This window comes from Schistocerca cancellata, chromosome 5, assembly GCF_023864275.1.
Source record: "Schistocerca cancellata isolate TAMUIC-IGC-003103 chromosome 5, iqSchCanc2.1, whole genome shotgun sequence".
Classification (NCBI taxonomy): domain Eukaryota; kingdom Metazoa; phylum Arthropoda; class Insecta; order Orthoptera; family Acrididae; genus Schistocerca; species Schistocerca cancellata.
In genome coordinates, this window is record NC_064630.1 from 678,463,815 (window position 1) to 678,483,520 (window position 19,706).

The 19,706-nt window shown below is 39.3% G+C and overlaps 1 protein-coding gene across 1 annotated transcript in view; it reads right to left on the reverse strand.

Moving 5' to 3' along the window:
• The window catches only part of LOC126188760 (roundabout homolog 3-like), a 310,858-nt gene that overhangs the window by 26,555 nt on the left and 264,597 nt on the right, over positions 1–19,706 (reverse strand). Inside the window, exon 8 of the mRNA XM_049930370.1 lies at positions 11,649–11,945. Coding sequence (XP_049786327.1) covers positions 11,649–11,945 — 297 coding nt within the window. The remainder of the gene's footprint in view (positions 1–11,648; positions 11,946–19,706) is intronic.

Sequence of the window (19,706 nt, forward strand, 5' to 3'; positions counted from 1 at the left end):
CGGGATGTGACAACACATTCTAGTTGATGAACCTAACGGAGAGGAATTGCAGCGATTTTCGTTCCTCTTTCCTAAACCACGTTCTGGACGATCGAAGATATCTGTCCCTGGTCGTAGCTACCGAAGAATCATGATTTATGGGCCTGAAACGCAGCAGCAATTTTAAGACTGGAAGACACCATTTTCTCCGTGGCTCAAAATTGCGCGCCAAGCTCGCAGCAACATAGATGCTAATGAGTTTTCATGGCATTTATTCCGTAATACATTTCTCCTACATGGCCAGACACTCATAGGCATATTCTGTAGTGTGTTCTGAAGATATTGATGGACGATGTTAGAGGAAAACTGCCTGAGAGACGGGAGGACAGAGACTGCATGCTTCATCAGGACAGTGCACCAGCACCCATCACATTGTGAGGGAATTCTTGATAAAAAACGACGTGAGGACTCTCCCCCAGCCACTCTACTCGCTTGCTCTTGCTCATTGCAATTCGTTCCTCTACCCATTGGCTGAGAATGAAAATGAAGGACTGTGTCTGGATTCATGTTGAATCGCTACTAATTTGAAACACAATTCAACCGAAAGACGCATCACTACCTCCAGAAACCAGAAAAGTTACGTACACCTGACAACGTACTGCACTACGCAAAAAAATTCCAAGAACAGTTGTTTAAAACCCAGCCACTTTCTTCCATTGTGACGCAGAAGAATTTGGCTTGAACGCACCTATAACGTACCCCAGTGACAGTGCAAATGTGTGGGTATCTGTTACGGCACCCTCGTTCTCGGCGAGCTTCAAACTATATATAAACTGGCCAGAGCTCTGAAGTTCATGTGAGATACAAGGTTGGTTAATGGTGTCAGACTGGCACCGAATTTCACCACAATTTGCCCAACGCAACCGTAAAAACCTCACACAGTGGAAATGTCTTCACTCCTGTCCTTACCGAGGCCTCATCCTTTTCCTTGATGCCTCTGCGACAGAGGTCAAAAACGCGATGACCTGTGTTGAAGTCATGCAGTTTTCTTAGGGGCTACCAGTGATCTTTGTGATACACTGCTACTCAGAGTTGACATGAAGAGGTCACATTAGGCGTCGTAAAGGGATTAAATTTTCATACGTTAATTTGCGATGCGACATGTAACACGACGACGTCCTTGAGAACTCTGACACTCCCAAATGGTTCAACATTTCACTAAGTATATTACAGGACTGCAGCCACATAGAATCTGATCTCACTCCTTTGGAGTGTCGTGTGACTGAATGTTTTCCTCCGGTACACATGGTGGAAACAGTAGTGAGCGTTCACAACCATTAAACGAAATTTGGAAGTGATCCCAAGCAGAAAAGGGTGTTGATTCCTTTTCATTCCTCCTCTTTCGCACCCTATTGTGGCGTGCGCAGAAAGGTGCACATAAGGGTGCTACAAGTGTTAATAAAACTACAAAGGGTCTCTCTACGATTCCCCCCCACCCCCCCCCCCCACATCCCGCTAGTTTGACAACAACCTCTGTGATACCCGCGCGTCTTTGATGGGCACTTTAAAACTGTCTTTGTGTAGAGACATCCATCCACCAATCCCTACCTGCCTGCACCCCATCAGCACTCTCGACACTAGTGCACGTGGCCACATTCGAAATCTGTGGGGTGTTGAAAGCGTTATATCTCACGTGAACTTCTATGCTCCGGCCCACCTTTTTTCACGTGATGACACCTTGTTGCTTTCAGCGGTGCTGAACCCGGAATTGGCGTCGCACAATGCCATGCTTCTGCAATATTACTGGGGAAGGCTGTACGTGCTTCCGAATAAATTTTATACTTCTGCGTTGAAATGGGAGAGAAAATAACCGAGTTTTAAAGAAAGCGACCCTTTAACTTCGTTGCACAGTTTACTTTACATTTTAAGGTGTAGCTTAAGTTAACATTTTTGTTATATGGATATTCTCGGATATTTTAGAAAGGGCACCATATAATAATAGCGAAACAGAATAAAGTTTTTCGATGGGTTATGTAACTTCCTTGAGTTTTGTGCACTCTATTGATATAGAGTATGTAATAATGCATGTTTCTGTACACTCATATTAGTTCTTATGATCATCATTATTGACATGACAGTTATTTTCTTTGTAAGTGAGTAAGGAGTAGTGGTAAGGCTATGTTATTGTCTGAAAACTACTGGGGACAAGTCAGGCCTTTCAGCAAAATACAAAGTTTGCAGACATCAGATGAACTAATTACAACTGAGGACAATGCTTGTTTGTAAGCGTTGAGAAAAGAGAGTTTTATATATGGCCTAGGAGAGTTATTGTTGCACAGTTAAGTTGGTGATGCAAGGAATCTAAGCTGAAGAGTGAGACGGGTAATAATGTCGGCAGTAAATTTTACAGAACGCCAGGGCACAGAACCACCTACTGTAGGAGACACTGTAGCTGAGTCTGGTATGAGACACCTGAACATCTACTGACAACTTGTACATGATTTTGCTCATGCTCACAAATGACAATAACAAGTGTCGCAGTTTGGTGCTAACACCAGGGGCAGGATCCCACTTTGTGCCATAACCAGGGACGTGCAACTACCGTCGCCCTTCCCCTTGGGAGACAGCGCCAAGCAATGCTCTCAGTTACACTGGTGTGAGTACTCATTAACCTTAAAGTTAAATTCTCTAAAGCATATCTTAGCTAGCGTGCCTGGTAATGTTCTATTTGTCTCAGAGCTACAACTCAAACACAGTACAAAGGAATAAGGCTTATATTAATATAGTGGGTAAATTATTGCTTTAGTTACAGTGACGAAAACATTCATTATTTTGTAATTGTATTTTGTCAGTGAAACCAGGTATTAGCTATTTGTTATCCAGAACAGAAATTTAAACGAAAATAAAATAATTCTCCCATTCTGTATACATATTCCGGCAGTTGCACCAAAATAAATTATTTATAGTCAACTTCGAAAAAAGGGATGTTTGTTATGCAGTTAATAACTGCTTTGAAGATGAATTAAGTTACAAATATTGTGCTTCATTAAATTAAAGGATAGACTACTAATTTTGTATTATTATTATTATTATTTACATTATGGGAGGCCCAGAAAATCGAATGGCCTTAAAAATGCTCTACGCTTAAAAAACAGACAGTTCGAAATACTAGGTTGTCACTGGACTGAATAGCCTTTCCAGTCACATAATGGGACTGCACCAAAAATGCCTAGTGACTAGTCATGATAATGATGATCGTAACAAGCTCAGAAAATAAGTAATTTCTTAGCCTACAGACTTAGGCAAAAACAGTGTCTGTGTCTTTTCAGGTAAAACTGCAATTAGCAGAAAAATAGTCTATGCAGGAAGAAAGAACAGGCTCTGGCATAGTGATAATTTTGATTCTCATGTTATTTTCTCGATGCATTAAAGACTGTCTTGGCTGTATGCAATATAAAACCTTATGCACGATTTAAGCAACAAAGGATTTAATTATGTGATTCTAAATGAATGGCATCTGTGTTTACTAATGGCCCTAGCTAAAAGTGCTACAGACTTAATCTGCATGGAATTTGTTACCAAGCAAGATTGTGATCCTATAATTGTGATGTAAGAGACTTTGTATCTATGTCTTTCACATTGTGAAAAAGCTAGATGTGATCTACTAGTGTATACTGTAGTTTCTCCACGTTCCTAAATACACTTCTTAATTTTTTGGATCTAATAGGAAGCCGTAGATTTTTTTTTTTGTACTTTTACAATTCCTCCATCTCTTTTAGATATGTATATTGGTGCCATGAGATTATTTGATGTATCTTTTAAGTATTTTAGATGAACTTAACAATTCTACTTTTGATGGCTATTGGGGTATCCGAAATAATGTCGAGAATTTTATATGTATTTCCAATCCAACTGCAAATGTGAATAAACTGTTGAAAATTCTGCATATTTAGGACTCTATCTTAGAAAGAGTTAAGATAATATGCCCTCTGTGAAGTATATACAATTATAACAGCTGTTGAAATTCTTACGAGGTGTTCTCATCTAGGGCTGCACTACATTTGTTCATGGATCTCGTCTGTATTCGTCCTCATCAAAATTAAATTTGCCTGATTTATTATATATTAAATATAAAATTCTGCTGTGAGACTGCTGGTTGTAGTCCTCAAAATTTTACAGATTTTCTGTTGAAACTTGCTGCAACTGTGTTGCATGCCGCTATACTGAGAAAACATGAGATGGTGGTCTCAATGAACAGATTTTTTTTTTTTTTCATTTCATTCTCATCTCCAGCATGCAAGTGGCCCAATGTGGCGTCGACTTAAATAAGACTTTCACTCAACGGCCAAACTTCCCCGCATGGGACCACCCAGCCAACAACGCCACATGCTCATTTTATTTTATATGATATTTTAATAAGAGGCAGTGGACTGATAAGGCGAGGAATGAAGAGGTTCTCTGCAGAATCAGTGAAGAAAGGATTATATGGAAAATACTGACAAGGAGAAGGGACAGAATGTCAGGACATGTATTAAGATACCAGGGACTAGCTTACATGATATTAGAGGGAGCTGGAGAGGGTAAAAACTCTATAGGATGACAGAAATTGGAATACATCATGCTAATAACAGAGGATATAGATTGCAGGTGCTACTCTGAGATGTAAAGGTTGGCAAAGGAGACGAATTTTTGATGGGCCATATGACATATGAAGCCAGTTAAAGGACTGAAAAAAAAGACTTTCATAATCATTAAGTAACTCTGAGATTATGTTCCATTTTAGAGAGCAATCAATTACTGGTTCTATTATAAGCTACAATTGGGGCAAAATATTAACTTATTCCTATCTTGAATGGCAGTTGTTATCAGACATAAGATTAATGCATACTCATTAAATGTATTTATCCAGAAATATTTGGGGATATTTTAAGCAGTTATGTGTAACAATTTTAATACATAAGTTAAAATATGAGGAAAGGTACATTATGTAATTATCTTCATATGAAATATCAGCTCTGAATGAGTTAAGTGTCATGAATCATGACTTGTTTCACTCAATAAGAGGCATCTTCAAACCATCAATACATGTTTAAAGTGTATTAATTCATACATGTTATTGTGTGTTGGTGAATAAAGATAAAACTGTTCTAAATATATGTTAATGAAATGATTGAATAATTAAACAATTCAACTAATAACAATGAGGCTCTTAAATTTTATAACATAAATTGTGAAAAATATTAATGTGTAATAGCGAGTCATATATCTGACTTCCATCAGTTTATAAGAAAATGTTATTCATGGTAGTTAAAAAATGTTAAAACACTATAGTATAAACGAGAAATACAGAATCTAAAAGAGAAAACTCTTTTTCTGTGGCTATAATGGTAGCAACATGTATTAGATAATCATAAATTACTTATTTTCTTATAAATATTAAACACCATAGTATAAATGAGAAATACAGAATGTAAAAGAGAAAATTTGTTTTCTGTGCCTATAATGGTAACAACATGTATTAGAGAATCATATATTATGTATCTTCTTAAATGATTCAGTAACTCTACTTGCAGGGCACACTATCATTCTTAAGCTTTTTGGATACAGCAGATAAGCAAGAAGCCATGTAAAAATTAGCTTCAATATAGAATAAACATCTAATGACGAATCATCATAAGATGCAGTCGAAACTAAAAATCACTTGTGATCATCACCAGTAATTATTTTAAGAAACAGTCAAAACTTAGAATCACTAGTGGTCTTCACCAGTATTACAACATGAGTTGAAATGGCAGTTATTATTTGTAACATAACAATAATATGATATAGAATCAAGGTAACTACACTAATAGTCAAGTAAATATTCATCAACAAACTCAGTGAAATAGACAGGGGAAAATAATCTTAAAAATTAAGTTTTAAATTTATTTACTTTCTAACAGCTTCATCTGTTACTTTAAGAATTCTTGGAAAGGATAACATGTGTGTGTGTGTGTGTGTGTGTGTGTGAGAGAGAGAGAGAGAGAGAGAGAGAGAGAGAGAGAGAGAGAGAGAGATTGAGTGAGAGAGGGAGAGAGTTCATGCTTTCACTTTGAAATGAACTAAAAACTGTCGTAATGCTAATATAGCCAGAAGTCAGCCATGTAGCTGATTATCTCACACAAGTATTCTGTTAGGCAATGGGCAGTTTCATATGTTGTACCTGATAGTGGATTGTATTGTACATGATTCATAAATACACACTAAATAAACTTAGATTAAAATAAGTATTACTGATAGATATTAAAAAAGTACTGAGCGTAAAATCCTCTGTCTATGATTTGAATCTTAGGTAAGATGTTTTTGAATACCAGATTCATGCTGTAATTTGAAAATATAACATGATCATGGGATCAAAATCGAATTTTAGTTGCCAAATATCGTTCTCTAGTGGAAAATTATTGTAGAACAGAAGTAGTAGCTTTGGGCATATGGCAAATAAGTGTTTTAAACCAACTCCTTCGTTACTTTCTCTGCTACTGTTTAACTGACTTCAAATGCCTAATTCCAATATCAAGTATATACCATAAGTTTCAAAGTAAACAAAGAAAATGAATGTTTATAGGGCAACGATTGTTTGTAATTTGAGGAGCACACCTTAACCTACGATGTGATAACGATTGATCAATCACATGTTAATAAAACATGTACATTTCTTATAGGAATTCCGTAAATGATTACTCAGTATTGTTCTAAGGGAGTATAACATTTTCTTCTGTTACATTAAAATAGTAATCTACATTTAATAAATGAACTATATATTCCAAAGTAAATTATGAGGTATAGTGTGAGTCATTAATAGCAGCTGTCGGTGAAATGTTTTCCCTTTTGTATTTGAGTGTTACTGCTGCAGACCCATTCGACACCTTCATGAAGGTGAAGAATTTGAAACTGCTTCTGGTCTGAGTAATAGCGAAATTTATCGAACCGAACAGATCAAACTACGTAAGATGACTGTAAACCAGATGTTAAGAACAGCAGCAAGCTGAAGTACAGGCATACTTTCTATTCTGTTCTCAACATATAATCTCATCCACCAAGAACTACGAAAGACCACAAAATCTTTAAATGAAAACTGACCCTTACCCAATGTAGCTATTTTTCTTAAGTGAGACATCTACTAACGAAGTTTCTTAACTTTCAGCTTTAAATCTGTCATATGAGGCTTGTTTTGTAGTCTTCTTCAGTTCAAAGACTTGCTCATGTAGCTTTACATGCTACTCTATCCTTTCTAGTCTCTTTACTCTGAATAACTACTCCAACCTTACTCTTTGTCTAGCTCTCAGAGTTTTACCCGCCATTTTTCCCTCTGTTACTAAACTGGTGACCCATTCAATGACTCAGAATGTGTCCTAACAGTGGATTCCTTCTTCTAGCCAGGTTATGCCACAAAGTTCTTTTTCCTTCCGTTATATTCAGTACCTCCTCATTAGTCACGTGATTTACTGCACTAATCTTTAGCATTCTTCTGTAGTACCACATTTCAAAAGCCGCTATTCTCCTCATTTCTAAGCTGTTTATCGCCCATGTTTCACTTCCATACGTGACTATAATTAATACAAATACCCTGAGAAAAGAATTTGTAACATTTAAATCTGTATTCCATGTTAACAAATTTCTTTTCTTCATGAACAGTTTTCTCGCCATTGCCAGTCTACATGTTGTATCATTTTTACAGGGAGCTGACAAACGTCATGGAATAGCTCCTAATATTGTGGCAGTCCTCATTTTCCCCGGCATAGTGTAGCATCTCGACGTGGCATTGAGTCAACAGATCGTTGCAAGCTCCCTGCAGATATATTGAGCCATGCTGCATCTATAGGCGTCCACAATTGCGAAGATGTTAACGGTGCTGAACTGATGCCCAAAACTGACCTCTCGATTATGTCCCATAAATGTTCGATGTGATTCATGTCGAGCTGTCTGAGTGGTGAAATATTTTGCTCGAACTGTTCACAATATTCTTCAAACAAATCGCGAACAGTTGTGGCCAAGTGACATGACGCACTGTCATCCATAAAAATTCCATCCTTGTTTGGGAAGATGAAGTCCATAAAAGGCTGCAAATGGTCTCCAACTAGCCGATCATAACCAAAACCCAGTCTGTTCCAAGTGAACGCAACCCGCACCATTACGGAGTCACTACCAGCTTGCACAGTGTCTCGTTGACAACTTGAGTCCATGGTTCTGTGTGGTCTGCAACACACTCGGAACCCATCATCAGCTCTTACAAATTGCAGTCGGGACTCACCGGACCGGGCCACAGTTTTCAGTCGTCTTGGGTGCACCTGATACGGTCACGACCACATAGCGTCTGTCGTCTGCTGCCATTGCCCATTAATGCCATATTTCGCCTCACTGTCAAGACAGATACTTTCGTTGCGTCCGCCATTGATTTATGCCGTTATATCAAGCAGTATTGCTTGTCTTTTATCAGTGACAATTCTACGCAAACGCCACTGCCCTCGGTCGTTAAGTGAAACCCGTCGGCCTCTGCGTCATCCGCAGGGAGAGGTAGTGTCTGAAATCCGATATTCTAGGCATACTGTTGATGCTGTGGATCTCGCAAAATTGAATTCCCAAACGATTTCCGAAATAGAATGTCTCATACGTCCAGCTCCAACTACCATTCCGCATTCAAAGTCTGTTAATTCAATCGTGCGACCATAATCACGTAGGAAACCTTTTCACAAGAATGATCTGAGCATATATAACTAATCACCCAGTGCACCGCCCTTTTATATCTTGTGTACGCAATATTACCGCCATCTGTGTGTGTGCGTATGGCTATCCCATGATTCTTGTCACCTCAGTGTACTTCGTATGAAACTCATTAAATCACATTGTTTACTGCGACCGATACAAAAATTATATCCATAGCTGCAGTGAAAATGGCCCAGCACCTACGTACTTTCTGTTCAGCATAATAATAATAATTACAATGATAACAGCGAAAGCAACAATAATTATTATTATTATTACTATTCTAGAATACAATATAATTTACTTGGCTTTTGACATTTGTTCACATTGTCATGTAGAACAAAGAAACTGTTGACAGTGTAATTTCTTAATCCCCTAGAGAATGACCATATGATACACGTGTAATGCCTAAAAGTGACGGTATTTTGTGGCCAGAATTCATTAACGATCCTGACTTTTCCGTCGTGCTACTGTCCTTTACGTTATTTGAAAACCACATACCGAAAATTTTTGTGCTTAGGTCGATTCATTTTTTCGATTCGAAGTAAGATGTAGTGTAACATATACCGCAACAGTTAACTTTTGCTGTCCTCTCTGACAAATGAAAATGATTTTGAAAGAGCCAGGAAAATTTAAGGCAACAATAAACTAGTTATGCGCCTCACCTGGAAAATTACTAATGGAAAAATATTTACAATGGTGACTGAAGTTACTCTTCTTCTATTTTGTGTCGACTGTAGGATCCACATACTTTTCTTAGAAAGATATTGAGCATTATTTCCTTGAACAACAAAGAGAGAATCCATCAGTTCTCAATATCAATCATTATCGATGGTTAACCGAGAAACTTGTATCCTAAGTACAATCTTTTAGTTTATGTGAAGGTGGGTAGTTGTTGTTTAGGTTTTCAGTCCGAAGCATGGTTTGATGCAACTCTCCCGACTATTACATGATGTAGAAGCCTCTTCACATCTGAACAAATAGTACAGCCTACATCCATCGAAACCTGTTTAATGCAACCACTCCCTGGTATCGCTCTACAGTATTTGCCCTCCACAATTCCCTCCATTAGCAAGGTAATGGTTCCTTAGTATTTCAGGAAGTGTGCTATCAAGTGATCCCTTCTTTCAGTCACGTTGCACCACACATGCGTTTTTTAGCCTATTAGATTTAAACATCTTCCTCAGTTATGCGTTTTACCCATCTAAACTTCATCACTCATCTGTAGCCTCACATTTCAAAAGCTGCTGCTCTCTTCTTGTCTGAACTGTTAATTCTCCATTTCTCACCTCCATGCAAGGTAACAACCCAGACAAATTACTTCGGAAAACCTTTCCTAACACTTAAATTGACATTTAATGTCAAAAACTGGTGTTGTTTCAAAAAATGTTCCTCTTGCTCGTCTGGATATCGTATGTCTCACGTTCCCCTACAGGTTGTCGTGTCGTGGGTTTTAAAGTGAGCGTTGGGTGAGTGAGAAAGACAGTGGCTGGAAGCTGGTAACAACAAGCTGTGGTGGGTCAAACCGATTATAGGGCCTTAAAGCTCTTCCTTTCGCACCCCACGAAGGGCGAAGTGGTCCTCTCTCGCCTTCGTGTCGGTCACTGCCTAAAGTCAATTATCATTTTTAGTGACATGAAGACCCATAGGTATGCAGTGTTTGCGGTGTCACACTCACAGTGCACCAGGTCTTTAGGGACTATGCGTTTTACGCTGATAGCGGCAAGCATTTGGTGTGAGGAGGGAATTTTCCGCTATTTTAGGGAGTGACGAAACAGTGGACGATAACGGTTGAGATATTGTGTGACGTCAGGAATGCTACCCAGTTCACTTGGATGGAGGTTATAATGCTATATTTTATTCATTAATTTTTATTTTTTTGGTTGCTGGCTCATCCTTTTAGTTCAGTGATCAACCAACTGTTTTATGATGTAATTCCTTTAAAATATGACAACGGTGTGAGTGGAGCTACTGGATCATGTGATATTTTCTATTGCTGTGCCTATCGTTATGGGACACATGCTTTTTGCTTTAACGAAAGTACTCTTCAGTCATCACTACCATTATGTGGGGCTGACGTACGCCGCTGGAGGTCTTGGAAGGCGCCGTAACGGCAGTACGATGCGTGAATGCCATCCTCCGACCGATAGTGAAACCATATCGGCAGCGTATCGTTAGCTTATTGGCGAGGCATTCGTCTTCATGGACGACAATTTGCGCCCCCATCGTGCACGTCTAGTGAATGATTTCGTTCAGGACAACGACATCGCTCGACTAGATTGGCCAGCATGTTCTCCAGACATGAACCCTATCAAACATGCCTGTGATAGATTGAAAAGGGCTGTTTATGAATGACGAGACCCACGAACCACTCTGACGGATCTACGACGAATCACAGTTGAGGTGTGGGACAATGTGGACCAACAGTGCCTTGATGAACTTGTGGACAGTATGCCACGACGAATACAGGCATGAATCAATGCAGGAGGACGTGCTACTGGGTATTAGAAGTACCGGCGTATACAGCAATCTGTACCACCACCTCCGAAGGTGTCGCTGTATGGTGGTACAACATGCAATGTGTGGTTTTCATGAGCAATAAAAAAGGCGGAAATGATGTTTATGTTGATCTCTATTCCAATTTTCTGTACAGGTTGCGGAACTCTAGGAACCGAGGTGATGCAAAACTTTTTTTATGTGTGTAATATGCAATCCTTAAAGGTTATTTTTCCTTTGTCAGACCTTAAATTCCCTTTCCAGATTTTACCTTGGTTTACCTTACTGTTTTGTCAGTGTGTAAACTGAATAACACTGGAGGAAGGCCACAAGTCTGTCTCATTTCAATCCCAACTATTTCCTTCCCGTGTCCTTTGACTGTTACAAATAGTCAGGTTTGTGTACGGATTGTGTATGTTTGATTCTCTTACCTGCCCTCACTTCTGCCGGCAGTAGCGTGGCGGCGTCCACGACGAAGGCCTCGCTGCGACCCTTGGCGCTGAAGGCGGAGACGCGCAGCTGCAGAAGCTGTCCCGCTGCCAGGCCGTCCACCAGGAAGGTGGGCGACGGCTGCGTCATGTTGAACAGCAGGTGGCCCGAGGCCCCGTCCACCACCTCCAGCAGGAAGCTCTGCGGCTGGCCGCCGTCGAAGCCCTCGACGCACTGCACCGCCACCGACTGCGACGTCTGGTTGAGCAGCGAGCAGTTGGACGGCATGTCGGGACGCCCTGTGACAGCGAAAACTGCGATCCACTGGAGGTCGACATGCAACCAGGCGGCAGAGTATACCGTCGTTGCAGCATAGACGACAGTGGAGCTGACGTGTTGTTCAGCAGAGTTCGAAGGTGATCGAACAAAATATTATTCATCTGCCATGCAGTGGGCCAGGTTTAGGTTCCAAGCCTGGTCAGCAGTTTTCTCCGATCGAGGAGTGGTGTTGTCCTCATTTCATCGTAATCAACCGCTAATCGCCCAACCTGGAGTCGACTGAAAAGACTTGCAATACGGAGGCCAAATTTCCACAGGTGGGGGACTCCCGGCCATCACTGCCATACAATCATTTCTACATTTCAGTGCAGCAGATAGGCCGATAAGAAGATATGAGACAGAGCCAGTCAGATGCCATTGTGGCTGGACGTGACCGTGTCCAGAAAGCGAATGAAATTGCCAGATTTGTCGGTGTATCGACGTAGACAGTCCTACGTCTCATGCAAGGAATTGTGTACCATTCTCTGCCATGTAACACAACGTAAGAAAAGTGGTCGTAGAAATATTCTTGCCGTCAGCGACCGAAAATGAGTGTCACGCATTGTCAATGAGTTGTTTTAAACCAAACAGGAACCATTGCTGTCAGGGACTGCGAATCATTTCAGCACAAAGCACTGTGAAGGGAACTCCATGCATTTGGCTTATGGAGTCAGGTACACGGCAAGAGGATGCTGCTTGCAGCTGATCATAAGACTAAACGTCTTAAACAGGACAAACAACACAAAAAGCAGGCATCACCTGACTGGATGTCGTCCAACCGCGTCGAAATTTTAATCCATTCCATATGTTTCACTTTGATTGAACTATGGACACAATAGTGTGCTTAACTTGCGGTTGTTTGAGGGTATGGTTCAGAGCAGAGAGAGTTCTGCGATAATTCTGGGAGTGTTTATCGTACCTTGACATATACCTAGTCATTCAGACGAACCGGGATGTTTATTTAAATAATTTTCGCGACCAGGTGTTGCCCTTTCCTATAAATTTTCAAGTTATGTAGCTGCGGATATACCCGTTTTTCAAGATGACTAAAAAGCTATGTTCAAAGGACCTAACCCATATCGTCTGGTTAGTCCCGCAGCTGCAGCTGCAAAAGTTGAATGTAGAAACGCACATTAATTATGAGATTTCGTTAAATTTGATTACTGTTTCCATTTTAAAATATTACCCTGTTTGATCAAACACTTTTATGATGTTAAGAGCCTGCGACTGCTTCGTGATAAATTCGAAAGCAATGAAATCGTCCATGCAATTTATGATCTAAGTGCCGTTATTCGTGAGTAACAAATTTTCACGGCTTAAGAGCAAACTCGGGTCACTCACATACAAAAGTTAACAAGGGTGGATCGTGTATTTTATTACTGGGTGGAGAGGAGTGGACGGAGGGATGAAAAGGCGTGCGACATGTTGCACTCGCGAATTACGTGTGTCGATACCATTCCAGTGGATGGCTAACATATAGCTCTCTCATCAGAGACTTCTGTGACCTGTCTATGGATTTCTTTATTCTCTCATGTACTTGGCAGGCCAGCTTGCGATTGTACCACAAAACAAACTATCTAACAGAAAAGTATGTTTGCCAATTACAAATACTTTTTCCTAAATTCATGTTGTCGCAAATGAAAAACGTAATTGAAACAACAAAGGCATTTATAATGATAATGTCCCAATAATTCAAGATGAAGGCACTCAAACGTCGTATGCTGCTGCTATCATAAACGATGGTACTGGGATATCTCAACATGATCGGAGCAAAGCATCCAACGCACCACGCGGCAGAAGTACAATGAAGCCTAGTGCACCATTCTGTGAAATGATTATCTACGTAGCCTAGTTGATTAAAAATTTTGGCTTAAATTATACACCAATAATTGTGCCAATAACAAAAAAATTGTGTTATGAAGAGTGCAGTCGCACTACTTTCTTCAATCAGCCAAGTGACAACTGTAACAACAAGTAAAAAACCTGACAGGCATGACAGACAAAAGGTAAATATGAATTTTAAGTTACTTAATAGAACCTTGTGTCCTCTGTGGGTAGCTCCAACAGAAATAAATGCATGACAGATTTCAATTTTCAAAACGAGGGCGTAAGGAGGCTCCTCTCCAATCTGCGTGGGCTGCTTATGAACAGGCTAATCAAGAAAAAGATTTCCTCTTGGTTTGTACAATTAATAAAAAATGACAAAGCACGTCAGATAAGAAAGATCACCTCAACTTGTATCAGTGAAAAGAAGCACACAACGTCTACTAAGAAATTCTGCCAATACACTATAATGAAAACAGTGCAAAATACACAATAAAAACATGTGTTGAAAGATGGCTTATGAGAAGCCAAAACAAAATATTTTTGGACCAGACTCAGAACAGGAGAAACTAAAACGGAAAACAGCAACGTATCAGGAATTTAAATCTTAAAGTAGACTACCGGAACATACAATAGATTTAAAATAAGGTTAAGCTTATAGAAATAATACTCAATGAAGGAACTCTACATATTCTAACACTGACAAAACATGGACTTAACGCCCACGAAATTTCAAAATTTACTCTAGAAAATTGCAGAGTAACGACTAGTTATTGCAGAAGCTATGATAAAGGCTAGGGAGCTATTATATTAATCCACAACGAGATAAGCAGGAACTGTATATATAATCTTGGCTTATACAAAAAACATAATAGTGAAAATGCACTAAAAGTAATTCAGCAGAAAAAAATGTAAGTAGTTGCTCACTGTAAATCTTATACCTCTACAGACCGCCAAACTGATGTGTAGACACCTCCACTGAAAAGTTTGAAGAACTCCAATCTAATTCAAAATAAAAGTTTCACATCTAACGCCGAATACGTAATAACAAACCTAAATGAATAAATCCTAACAGCCTGTAGGCCTAAACTGACGAAATAAATTCCGGAAATATGGTAATAAGCTTTTCCACTGGATCATTAAGTAATGTAAATATCTTTTCTTACTATCTTCATATATAATTAGGATAATGAAATGTAGTCGAATTAAGTCGGGTGATGCTGGGGGAATTAGATTAGGAAATGAGACACTTAAAGTAGTAGATGAGTTTTGCTATTTGGGGAGCAGAATAACTGATGGTCGAAGTAGGGAGGATATAAAATGTAGACTGGCAATGGCAAGGGAAACATTTCTGAAGAAGAGAAATTGGTTAACATCGAGTATAGATTTAAGTGTCAGGAAGTCGTTTCTGAAAGTATTTGTATGGAGTGTAGCCATGTATGGAAGTGAAACATGGACGATAAATAGTTTGGACAAAAAGAGAATAGAAGCTTTCGGAATGTGGTGATACAGAAGAATGCTGAAGATTAGATGGGTAGATCACATAACTAAAGAGGAGGTATTGAACAGGATTGGGCAGAAGAGGAGTTTGTGGCACAACTTGACAAGAAGAAGGGATCGGTTGGTAGGACATATTATGAGGCATCAGGGGATCACCAGTTTAGCATTGGAGGGCAGCGTGGAGGGTAAAAATCGTAGAGGGAGACCAAGAGATGAATACACTAAGCAGATTCAGGAGGATGTAGGTTGCAGTAGGTACTTGCACAGGATAGAGTAGCATGGAGAGCTGCATCAAACCAGTCTCATAACCGAAGACCAAAACAACAACAACATATGTATAATGACCAGAAAATCCATACAAAAGGCATTTTATCCTTTAGAAACCAAACAGTAATGTATTATATATAATACTAGCTATAACGACAAATTTATGATATATTACAGAAAATATAAAAAAAAACATTCCAATGCACAGCCTGTAGGCCTAAACTGACGAAATAAAGTCAGTCAAACAACAAAAGAAAAATCATTACGTAGGTTACATAAGTTTGTTTAGAATAAATTCAAAGCTTGTTGATGTATCATAATTGCTAATATTATACCGTGAAACTCACAGTAGTATAGCAAAATGTGGATTATGATCAGAAAATAAGAAGAGCACATAATAATGTCATAAATGTCTTAAATCGCCATCTCACCGCAGTAGGTCAAACAATAAGAGAAATTACATATTCTAGATAACTATTACATGGAAATCATTTATTAGTCCCGTGAAAAAGTATGGCTCTGTCTTCAATGTCTGAAAAAGAAACACTGCAGATAGAACCTAAAACAAAATAATATGGACTTGTGGAATGTTATCTATAGACGTTAAATAACCTGATGTGGAGACAACTCCCTTGAGCGACCTGGCAAGGGCTCATTGCTTCCATATAACGACTCTTCGCTGCTGTTATCCGTGCCAAATGAAGACAAACCGTCTATTAGGTAGGTGGTCATAATGTTCTGACTGATTAGTGTAAGTCTTAAAGGAAAGAAAAAAAAACTCTCAAACAGTGTTTATATATATATATATATATATATATATATATATATATATATATGAAGTAGAATTCGACTTTAATGTGGTATAAGCATAGAATATTGATCAACGCAATTATTATTTGCTAAGCGCTAGTTGTTAGATATGTTATACCTCTACATGCTTGTTACAAATTGGAATTGATTCACACAATGTATATTGTCTACAGACCCAACAAAAATTACACAACAGCTGCTGTCAAGTTAGACGAAATCCCTTTTACCTCTTCTTTCAAACACATTAACAACATAAATAATCTATTCGGAAGTACATAATATACTACTTCTACGTCTTTTTTTTTTAAGATTAGCATTTTTATGTCATAGCGCTCATAGCTTAGATTAGCATTCTTATGTCATAGGGCTTATAGGGTAGATTAACATTCTTATGTCATAGGGCTCATAGGATCGTAAAGCTCAGAACTTTGACCGTCAAAGGCCTTCAGAGTATTATTTGGCTCACTATGGCTATCGCCGCCTGTCCCAGATAAACTAGGAACCACTATAGCACTGAGGTGCTTCGTACTGCATCATCCCAGCCTGTTTCAAACACTCAGACAAAGTATTATTTCATTGGGAATAAAAATACAATGACTAATACAATTGGGGACATTCGTATGGGCACATATAGGACCTGTGGTAGTTGTTGAAGACACCATAACATATATATACTATGTGAACACTACTGCGGACCACCCGCATCGTTTCGTTCTGTATGTCTTTCCTGTGGCGATAGCACGTTCCAGGAGGAAAACGTCCATCTTACAAGGCCAGATTCATACTACAGTGATTGGAGGAGCATAATAGTGAATTTAAACTCAGGAATTGGTTACCTAAACCATCTGATCTGATCCCGATGGAGCTCATCTGAGACGGTAAGGGGCGCTAGCCACGCTTCAACTAACTAACGGCCCTTAATTTACAGGAATTGCTTGACCTTTGGGTAACCATCTGGTGCAAAATATCTCTGGAAACCTTCCAAAGACTTTTCGACTCGATGCTAAGAAGAATTGCTGGTATGTTGATTTCTAAAGGTAAACCAAAACCATAACAAGCAGGTGGTCATAAAGTTTTGACTCACCAGTGGATTATATACTGTATGACAAGCAGGAAGATTTCATTGGAAAAGCTCCCTCGACCTGGAATTTGTTTCGAGAAAGACACGCGACAGGGTGAGACTCAAGTCTCGGGACAAGCGGTTAAATATAGTAACACCGAGACGATCGTTGCGGCACTAAGCTTCCGCCTATGGGGTCTGTGTTGTGACAAGCGATGTTGATGCAATAGTTTCCATAAACTAACGCACAAGAAAAGTGGCATGAGTTCGTGTAACACTGGACGAATGTTAATTGAATAGTTTTCTAATATCTAGCACCATTCTTAAGCAGTCTTTCAAAACTGCTGGTGTCCTTTCATACAGATAAACAGAATTAGATGGCTAACACATAAGCACGTGTTACTGCTCTTATTAAACAAGGGTAGATTTTTTGAACACATGTAATTTTGTAGTCCAAGCACAAGTGCGAAGTAGCTGCTACTCAAATTAATTTCACTTCGAAAGCTACCACTAGTTTATCATTATTTCTAGTACAACTCATTCTCGGGCAAGTTGATACAAAGCAAGTGAACGAAAATGACACAACCTCTACAATGTATTATCAGGCCCCTTATGTATCGTAGTTACAAAATTAACTAATTTAAGCAAAGTATATCCGTACCCATTGCATAGGTAATTGGTGTTTCTTGCGATAATTAATAAACATCGAATAAATGTTAACTGCTTTATTTGTGCAAGCAGTTCTCAAATGCAATAAAAATAAATGTTGATTAGTGTATGTTCACAACAGCTTATGTTTTTTACTGTTATCTTCCAGTTAGCATAAATCCTATAGAATTTTTGTTCCTTTTGCGCTGGGCTTTTGATGGGAAACTACATTGTAGTCGCCATAAAGAGGAGCGACTTTCGTAACTACCATCCGAATCTGCAACTGTATCTCCGATAGGTACTGAATCATGAAGGGGAGCATAATAACGATATGGGTTACTCTTACTTGTAGGAATCATTAAGATGACCTTTTTGCTGTCGGTGACTGTCATTTCTTAGCTACTACTTAGGTCTTATTTCTTAAATTACTAAAAGACATAAAAATGTTGGTAATGTGAGTAGTGATCAAAAGGTTTCACAATTTGAATTTTGTAAAGTTATCATTTTTTTATCCGTTATAAGTGATTACTGTAGCAGAAACTAGTGCCAGCGGGTCTTACTCCTTTCTCGTCTTCCGGTGATGACAACAAGATTTCGGATCTTCTTCTAGTGACGCATTTACCACTGTACTCAGCAGAAAATCCCCCAAAAATCAGTTGCTAACCTAGCAAGCAATCGATAGTAATTAATCAAGTTTCCTATTTTCTTCATGCTCCTTTCGAGACTTGAAGAGCTTCTCTGATAATTTCCGTTAGAAGTGTCTAGATCGGACTTTGCTGCTGAAAATTGCGTTGAATCGGAGCCTTCTTTCAAAGTGTGACTCTTCCAGCAGAGTGATGTACACTAAAAATAAAATACAAAAAACGCAACGTGAAGCAATTATCTAAATGGGACGGATATAGGTAGATACAAATGTTCAGACAATCAAATGATTACAGTTTCAGAAAAAGCGGTGGATCTATTCAAGAGAAAGAGCTGCTCCAATTGAGCAAGTGTCAAGAAAGCGTTGATCCATCTCTGGCAATAATGTCAGCAATTATTCGGCTTAGCATTGATTGATAGAGTTGTTAAATTTTCTCGCATTAGATAGTCAGAATCCTCAGATGGTTAGAGGACCCTGCCTATAATGCTCCAAACGTTCTCAGTTGGCGAGAGATACAGTGATCTAGCTGGCCAAGGCAGCATTCGGCAAGGAGAAAGACAAGCAGCAGAAACTCACGCCGTTTGTGGGGAGGTATTATCTTGCTGAAATGTAAGCAGAGGAAGGCTTTCAGTGAAGAGCAACAATGCGTCCGCAGCTCGTGGTCGTGCGGTAGCGTTCTCGCTTCCCACGCCCGGGTTCCCGGGTTCGATTCCCGGCGGGGTCGGGGATTTTCTCTGCCTCGTGATGACTGGGTGTTGTGTGATGTCCTTAGGTTAGTTAGGTTTAAGTAGTTCTACGTTCTAGGGGACTGATGACCATAGATGTTAAGTCCCATAGTGCTCAGAGCCATTTGAACCATTTGAAGCAACAATGCGTGGAGTAGAGTATCGTAGACGTACCGCTATGCTGTAAGCCTGCCGTGCATTACAACCAAATGGGTCCTGCGATGAAAAAAAAAATGGCACCCCAGATCATCACTCTTGGATGTAC